The sequence below is a fragment of the Apium graveolens genome, chromosome 9 (assembly GCF_009905375.1).
Source record: "Apium graveolens cultivar Ventura chromosome 9, ASM990537v1, whole genome shotgun sequence".
Classification (NCBI taxonomy): Eukaryota; Viridiplantae; Streptophyta; class Magnoliopsida; order Apiales; family Apiaceae; genus Apium; species Apium graveolens.
The window spans coordinates 4,957,278-4,966,685 of NC_133655.1; the positions used below are offsets into that span (position 1 = coordinate 4,957,278).

Here is a 9,408-nt window from a genome sequence, read left to right on the forward strand (position 1 = left end):
ATAATTGAAACACCAATTATTGATTGAACACTAGTTAGATGTACTAGTCAAACTGATGTTTGACTCTTAAAATGGCAAACCAAATAAAAAAAATTTGATATGAAATTTTGGTTGTATCACTAATATATATATCTGTTGACATCCATACGGTTGGATCGTTGAAAAATATTTTTAAAATAATCGAAATACTAATTCAGGATTAAACACTACTTAGATGTACGAGTCAAACTGATGTTGGTTATATTTATGGACAAGGGGAATGTACCATTGTAGATGATTTTTTTTACATAATTTCTATGTTTTTTATTTATCGTATGTATTAATGATTTTTAGTTAAGGGTTCTACATGGTTGGAGATGCTCTTACATGGGATCATCGGACCCCCTTAAAATTTTAATTTAGTTAAATATGTATATTTAAATTATATAAAAATTAAAAATGACCCTCTTAGTTTTTGCAAAAAAAAAGATTTCCCTTACTTAAAGTTGGGCAAAAAATTTAAGAGTTGTGCTAGGTAACCCAAATATATTTCCCAAATAATTTATCAAATGACGCTGACACATGACTAATTTTGATTCGTGGACCCTTATAAATGCACGCGGGGTCTCATATTATTACTATGAAGGTTGCCAAATATTTATATGACACATCAGATTTTGGGAATTTTTTGGTCTAAAAATTGAGGTGTCTATAAGGGAAAATTATACTTGTTTTAAAAAGTTATGAGTTACAAATGAAAATAGAAGCAGGGAATACAACTAGCATTGGAGTTGAAGTTATATTATAGCACCAAAAAATAATTTATGATGCCAAATTCTAGCAATAACTATAGTAATTTTGCATCTAATATTCGACTTGCTCTAACAACCTATAGTTAAATTACACATAATATGTTACAATATTCAAATAATACATTCTATCTATAATAACCTGAAATAATAACAACATATATTTTTTTTAAATATAGCCAACTCCACGGAGTAAATAACCTTACAAGTAATAATCTCTATTTTAAATTATTTTAGCTAACAGTTTTAGCAATACCGTTGGAGATGCTCTAATACTGTTACTTTACAGAAATATAACAAGAAAACTAACTTCTAGGAGCTGAACAAATGGACATCACAACGTAATCAAGAGATATCCAATACAGTCTTTCATGACAGACTGAAAATGAGTGAAATATCTGCAGCTGCGACAACAGTAAAGTCATTCTATCCAATACAGTCTTTCATGACAGATTCTACAGAACTGATAAAATTTCTGGTAGACTTCAGGAAGAGAAAATGAGAGGATAAGAGGGTGTTTATGAAATTGAAATTGGAAAGAGGGAGGTGCATCACCACAACTTTTGTGGATCCAGAACTGACATTTGGTGCATCAATAAGACGAGTCTAATATATAAATAAGTGATGATTTACATGAATCTATTTCTTCACCGCAGCCACGACAAACATCACCCACCTCAGCAAAGTAATTTTCTTTCAGGATTAGCAAGTGATCATGGCCAGGGTGCTCCATTAAGAATACAGGTATAATGCATGTTGCTTGTGAGCAACATGCATTATACCTGTATCATTTTTCTCTTCCATCTTTAACTTCTTGTAAACAATGAAATATGAAACACAATTTATCGAAAAGAATATATGATTTCTACAGCCAGGCTGGTATAAGAAAGGTTTTACAAACATATGCGTGTTCTCAAAGACATGCATCCAAGCTTTTAACAAGGAATAAGAATATCTAAATACTTGCTCAAAGTTAAAACAACCTGAAGGAAGCAACACTACCTTTTCTGCAAACTATTGATCTTCGTTCCATTTTATGATTATAAGACCATAATTATATTTACCCAAATTCATCTACTTTCTTACTTCCTTTCTAAATTTCCACATCTCACTTCCATGTAATCACTGGTGTGTTTCTTTTTCTTAATAGTTTTTTGAATTTTACATCCAAAAAAGAAAATACATATATCATTTAAACATTGGCCTAGTTTGTTTTCGCTAATTCTGTAGATACTTTTGGAACTTGGAATTCCATGGAATCAACTTACATTTTTTAGTTTCCAAGAACTGCAAAACTTGTGTTTGGTTCATTATTGAGCACGGTTGGATAACTCAAGTGGTTAAGAGTTTATCCTCTGTTGTTCCTGTGTTCGATCACCCAGAGAATTTTTGAGAACATATACTGATTTGTAAGTTTACAAGTCATATTTGTCAAAAAAAAATTCATACTTATTCTTATTTGGTTCATTTATCAACTTTCATGGAATTTCTTTTAAATTAACAATAACAATCAAGTTACAAAGATAAGTAAAAAGAAATTATGAACTAAGCAATATACAAATTATATAAAAACCAAAGTGAATTTGTTTTAACATCCAAACCAGATGCTCAAATACAGGGTCCTCTGAGGACTGCTGAAAGTGGAATACAACACTAGTACTAATGCTAGAACTTGTACTAACACAAAGAAATGAGATATAACATAGGAGGTGACTTGCCTGTTCTCTGGATTCCTAACCACATGATTACGAATCATGAGACATGCATGTTTCTGAAGCTGAGGTACTTCAGGAAACTTATTCATAACTCGTATTGCAAGGTCTCCAGCTCCAGCTTCAATTGCACGAGTTGCATTATCAGGTGCTCTTAAGGAGAGGGTACATATGATAGACATAACCTGTACAGAAGTTGATTTATTTGAATTACTTTGCCTTGCTTTAAAGTCACATCACAAGTTGCATCACAAGTTGCAAAATGTTCTTCACTTTAAGAAACACATGTAAAAAGAACATAAACATCTAACAACATAAAATGTTGTTTCAGATTTCTCGTAATCTTCCATATTTCTATCTTTGTTACACTGACTTGCATAACTGTGGTTACACTAAAATGACCACTGAACTAGCTCAACATGTATATATTTAAATAACAGTTCATTCGCTTTAATAACAACAAAAAATTATGATTTCCACGTAACCTAAAATACAATGTCAACAATATGTGTACAGATACGAGAAGTCCTTTACCTCTTGCAGAACAAATGGGTCGTCAGAAAATCTGGTTGATAGTGTTATAAGCTTGTCCATACCTCCCTTCGCGACAATAGTAGTCTTATTTGCATCACTACCTGCCAACTAATCAAGAAATGTGCCATAAGTGCTTATGGCGCTCCAACCAGAACAAAAACTAAAAAAATCTTGCAACATCATCCAGTGTGAGCGTACAACAAATTATCTAACTCTATAGTTCTCAATGGCAAGATAAATTATCTTTGTAAGAACAAAAATTTACTAATTAATTTTAGACTTAATTGCACTGTGTCGGCTTGAACTTTGTTTGTTTTGCACGAAAATGGTTAAATTTTTAGTTGTGCCAAAATGGTGGCTAATTGATTAATTTATTAGGATTATGGTGGCTCCGTATCACTCCCGTTAAATTCAACGTTAAATGTTAACGGTTGTAGGGGTAATACCGTAATAAGCTCGCTCCCTCTCTAGCCACATCTCACTCTCTCTCAATCACTCTGCATCTTAATCTCTCTCTTCACTCGATCTATCATCTCTGATCAATCTCTCTGCCTCTCCCATCCCTCTCTTTTCATGGCCATCGCCACCACCGTAGTGGTGGCTCCCCTGCTCCACCCACAAAACACACATCACGCACATACGCAGCACTCACACATACACATCATTCACACACATCCTTTAATCACCATCAATATCCTTCGTCTCTCTTTTCCCTCTCTTTACAAACCTCAATCTCCCTCGTCTCTCTCTTTCCCTCTCTTTTTGAACCTCTTTCTCCGTTCGTCTCTCCCTGTCATCCCGAACACAACACAAGATCGCACACATACACCGCCGCACTATCACACACAAAATCACATTCCCCGCCGTCGGTTTGGCCTCCAACCAATGAGGTCTCCACTTGAACCTCCATTTCTCCATTAACAAAAAACCAACAGCATATAATGGTTGATATTGAGATTTTGGTTTGTTATGGTGGCTAATTTTTATAACATGAACCCTAACTTTCAATTTTGGGTTATTTATTCATATAATATAAACATCCGTTATATTTAACATAAAATTTAACGGGAGGGGCGAAGAGCCACCAAACCGCTGACATATTCAACAATTAGCCATCATATTGGCACAAATAAAGATTTAGTCATTTTCGTGCAAAATGAACAAAGTTCAAGCCACCATATTGCAATAATCTCTTAATTTTACAAGGCATCAATGATGAAAGATAAACAGTAATTTTAAATTAAATTCTATAATCATACTTGCTGCAAATTCATCAATTGTTTCTAAGCTTATTGGTTACTGTTCTGTTGTGCAGCTACAAAGGAAGGAAATAACTATTTAATAATGCATTGTATCCTCTAAGCTGGTCTGGTCTAATAATAAAAATAACAATTTAGAGCATAAAGACTACTAGCACGCTATTCATTCTTATAATGCAAAACGCCTAAAGGCTAAAACAATAAAGTCGCATACCTCATTACTGGTGTAATTTGCATCATCTGCTCTCCAACTCAAAAACATCATTAAGGTAATAGCTCCATGACAATACAAAGTGGATTCTAAAATACATGTATATACCCTAAAAGTGAATATGTACAAGGTCGCATATATTAATGATCAACAACATAACCATTACACATGTTACTTCACTCGAAGAAGGGGTCAATCTGATTAGTAAGTGTAGTAGTGGAATTATGGTCATCAAGCTGCTGGTACCAGTTGTTGAGTGTGATTACAAATTAAATACTAACCTAATTGTTCATCTGCTGGTATCTATGTTCCAGTAAGACCTCAAATTGGTATCTATGTTCCAGTAAGACCTCAAATTAACATCTCACTTGATCTGTTTACTCTATACAGCGAGACACGGAAGATATCTGAGAGACCCTCAATATATTTTCTCAATATCTAGAATCAAAAGATAAAAAAATAAAATAGATCATTAACTTTTGCACCAAGACTACTAGCTATTATGAATAGCCCAGAGTTATGCATCATACATATAACAAGCAGAAAATTTACATAAACTTTGCTCAGAGTGCGAACCTTATTCAACAGTGAACATAGAGTTTGTGCCACGATTTGGTTCCTCTGTGCACCGCTATCATTGATGCAACAGAGAATTGCATCTATACCACCACTCTCAGCTACAGACCTACATATCTCATCCTACAATTTAAAGCAGCACCAATCAACATACTGTTTAATATGCCAAATTTGTATAAGGAACTAGTGAGAGAAGAGAATGACTCCAGATCTATATACCATTATATACTCAGCATAATTCATAATCACAGCTGTTTATGAAAGTTGGACTTTAAAGATCAAGGAAACAAACAACTCATACATAAACATAAGATTTATGCTCAACTAAACTAGGAGAAAAAATATTACTTTTCTTTCAACATTGATACCAGGGATCAACCAAAAATAACGTAACAGCAACTTGGAGAAAGAACTAACACTAGGACATAGGTTTAAAAACACAAAGTAGAATAAATACAGTTCTCATCCTAGGAAATGATGCATAGCCTGATTTCCCAACCAACCACTGGCTGGCGCATGATTATACATGAAACACAAACATTAGAAAAGAGGTAAACCATAAAAAGCACTAATCATATACTATATCTTCTCCAGTATTTAATGTTCAAGATTAATACTTAAGGCTTCACCAGCTGTAAGTTTCTTGCAAGTTTCACAAGTCCTAATAATTACTGTCCTAAAAAAAACCTACATTGGTTAACTTGTCTTTCACCAAACATCATAATAACAAATTAAATAGGATACTTGATCATGATTGATATGAATGATAAGCTGACTCTAAATACGAACTCACATTGACGGCAACAGCCTTCAGTGCAATGCTTGCAGATACCAGACTTGGTGAACGGATCCTATCACGAAGAGAATGCACAAGGGCTTCAGCAATCCCGATCTTTGCAAATCTTCTGGCATATAACTCATTTTCAGTTATATTTACTATCTATTAGATTTGAAAGAATCAATATGCTGCAACTTTTGCTTTGCTAAAGCATACCCTTTCAGCTTTCATAAAAACTCATATTCATCGTTTAATTGGGAATAATTACAGCAAATATTAGCCAACTCCTAACTGTAAAGTTTAAGTTCCAGTTCTTATTTTCTTTAGCAACTGTGAAAAAACATATTGATTTGCAATTTACAACAATGTACAAAACTTATTAAAACAACCAATTTACTTACTTGAGAAGCCACAACTCGATTATCATCAGCAGATAATAGAACTCGTATAGCATCATAGAGACTAGAAATAGGCTCATTCTTCTGTTCTTTTAATACTGTGATCATTAGCTCATCAACTTTCAGGTCCATGAATAATTCCTTAAGCACCTCATTACCAGTTGCAGCTGCAGCAATAACTGAAAAACCACTACTCAACATTGTAACATTATCAGTTCCATCATTTAGAATGCGCATCACAACCTCTGGTCCATTGCTATTTCGAAATATTTCAGTACACTGAAGATCTGCAAACAAAAGATTTAAACGTCAATTTGAAGCTCTAATCAAAATAAGATTCGATTTCATGTCATACCACCTTTGCTTATGACATTCAATGTCATGCAACTATATCATTTCTGTACATATAAATTATTGATGAGCACATATTGCAACATCATGCAAGTATGATAAGTACATTAAAGGTTACGAATCCCTCGCATATTAATCATAAAGAGATATAGCACATGCTTGTGATTCTATCAGTCGTGTTTATTATCAAAAACAATATGTTAACAACACTCACCATGACTCCTTTCTAGACGCTTCAAAATATTTTGCAGTAAATAGCTTATCTCTTATCCAAGTTTTCTTCATACTGTAAATATACCTCTCAAATAACTTCAATTCCATTATAGTATGTCCTAATCACGCATATCTTCAATTTCAGACTAAATAAGAAAAATTGAGACAAAACCTCGTGCAAAATAATGTAGCCCAAATAACTTCAACTCCATTATAGTATGTCCTATTCATGCATATCTTCATTTTCAGACTAAATAAGAAAAATCGAGACAAAACCTCGTGCAAAATAATGTATAGCCCAAATAACTTCAATTCCATTATAGTTTGTCCTAATCATGCATATCTTCATTTTCAGACTAAATAAGAAAAATCGAGACAAAACCTTGCGCAAAATAATGTAGCCTATAGTCAACACTCAATACCGAATCCAATAACTTCTTGTTGCTACCTCACTACAACAATAATAACATTGATCAATAATGCAACGCGATGAATTTTCCTAAATCCCAAATCCTATTAACCTAACACATCTCGGCAAGTGGTAACTAACAATACACACAAAAACATAAAAAACACAATAAGTTTCCTAACAATACGATAAAAATACCATACCATGAAGTAAATAAGCCAAAGCATTGAAACACGAAACCAAGCCCCTTCCGCAACCACTAGGAACTCTCGGAACTCTCGAACAAATCAAACACACCGACTCTAATCCACCATATCTAGTAGCAATCGCAGCATTCCCCGACCCCTCAACACCACACAACTCCGTCAATTCATTTAAAACTCCAATCACTTCCTCCAAATCAAAATCACTCTTAATTTTAGAATTATCGCAACTCGAATCGATTTCAAACTGTTTTAATTTATTCAAACACTCGATCACCGGATTACTCTCCCCCGGAACACAAGTAACAATACCTACAATATGTAAATAAATAGACACAATTACACACAGATCAGTTCAAAAGTAGCTGAATAGTTCAAAATCAGTATGTGTGTGTATATGTATGTACCAGAGAGATCGACGCCTTGAAGAGTGAGAGTCTCGATAGCGTCTTGTAGTGCTTCGGTGGGGTCCATTCCGAGATCTTCGATGTTTTCTCTAACTGTATCGTTGAAAGTTTGTTGTAAAATTGTACGGCCGGGGACTGTTACTTGTGGACCACCCATCTCTCTCTCTCTCTCTCTCTCTCTCTCTCTCCCTCCCTCTCTCTCTCCCTATCTCTCTCAAATCTTTCTCTCCACTATCTCTCTCAAATCTCTCTCTCCTCCACTATCTCGCTCAAATCTCTCTCTCTCCCTATCTCTCTCAAATCTCTCACTCTTTATATATCTCTCTCTCACTGTTTGAAAAGAGAAATGAACGCCAGAGACGAGAGAGACAGGTGATTGCGCGAGATGGATCTGTTTGATTTGTAGATTTAAAAATCAGGAATTGGACCGTTCGGGTTGTTTTATATTGGGCCGTTCGGGTTGTTTTATATTGGGCCTGTTTGAATTTGAATTTGGAGAACTTTTTGTGTAAAATATTTAATTGTTTTTGAAAGGTAAAACTGATCTTTGTTGTTGTTCATTTTACCAAATATTTTCAGAGAAAAAACTGAAACATTAATATAACTAATTTTCTGGACTTCTTCTGGCTAATTTTTAACATATCAGATGACACTATATCCTAGGGTACAGAGTACAAAAACAATTATAAGTCCGTTCTAAAAATTACTGATTTTAGCGATTAACCATTCAATTAATCTTATAAGATATTTCACCGATTTGATTTTGAAATTCGATTAATTAATGCACATTTTTATTAAAATAATATGTCAAGCTTACAAAATTTAATATTATTATACTCTCTCCATCTCTGTATTATTTAACTTTTTTCGATCAAATTAACTTAACTTTGACCAAAAAATACATATAGTAAATAATCAAAAATATTTATAAAAATTATATCATTAGAAATTATATTTAATTTATTTTAATATGTATTTTTCATATTTTAAAAATAATGATTTTTTTATTTACGTTCAAAATTGAGTCAATTTTGACTATCACAAGTCAAACAAGTACGATAAAATAGTAGGGAAGAAGTAATGTTTTAACACAACCAATAATATTTTGATTAATTATTCCAATATAGAAGTGATTAACATGGATGGAAAGAAACAAAGGTACTAATAATTCATTTACAATTGAGAAAAACAACTAGAAAAACTTGTCATCTACGATTAAGAAGAAATGAAGTGATTAACATGGATGGAAAGAAGAAACAATGCTAATAACTGACATACAAGTGAAACAAACAAGTGAGCGCGATGAGATAACTCAAGTACTTAAGTGCTTATCCCTTATCGTCCCAGGTTCTGGGTTCGATTCTCGCTCACCCCCGAGATTTGTGAGGACAGATACTAAATTGTAAGACATATAAGCCAAATTAGTCAAAACAAAAAAAAAACCCAGAAATGTTCATTTTTCCGGGCACTGCCAGCAGAAAATTGCATTGCATGGTGCACACTGGAGGACCGGTTCACCAAGGCTTTTCCTATTACAATTCATACACCAACGAACCTTTTTGTTCAAAA

At 33.6% G+C, this 9,408-nt stretch overlaps 1 protein-coding gene across 1 annotated transcript; it reads right to left on the reverse strand.

Annotated features, from left to right (window-relative positions):
* Window positions 1-2,219: 2,219 nt before the first annotated feature.
* LOC141683270 (uncharacterized) lies at window positions 2,220-8,225 on the reverse strand. Its single transcript, XM_074487966.1, has 7 exons — window positions 7,840-8,225; window positions 7,433-7,744; window positions 6,260-6,543; window positions 5,874-5,996; window positions 5,081-5,203; window positions 3,035-3,142; window positions 2,220-2,685 (listed from the first exon to the last, which is right to left on the reverse strand). The coding sequence occupies exons 1-7, from the start codon at window positions 7,994-7,996 to the stop codon at window positions 2,377-2,379; spliced, it is 1,416 nt and encodes a 471-aa protein (XP_074344067.1). The 5' UTR covers window positions 7,997-8,225; the 3' UTR covers window positions 2,220-2,376.
* Between the last annotated feature and the right edge of the window lie 1,183 nt (window positions 8,226-9,408).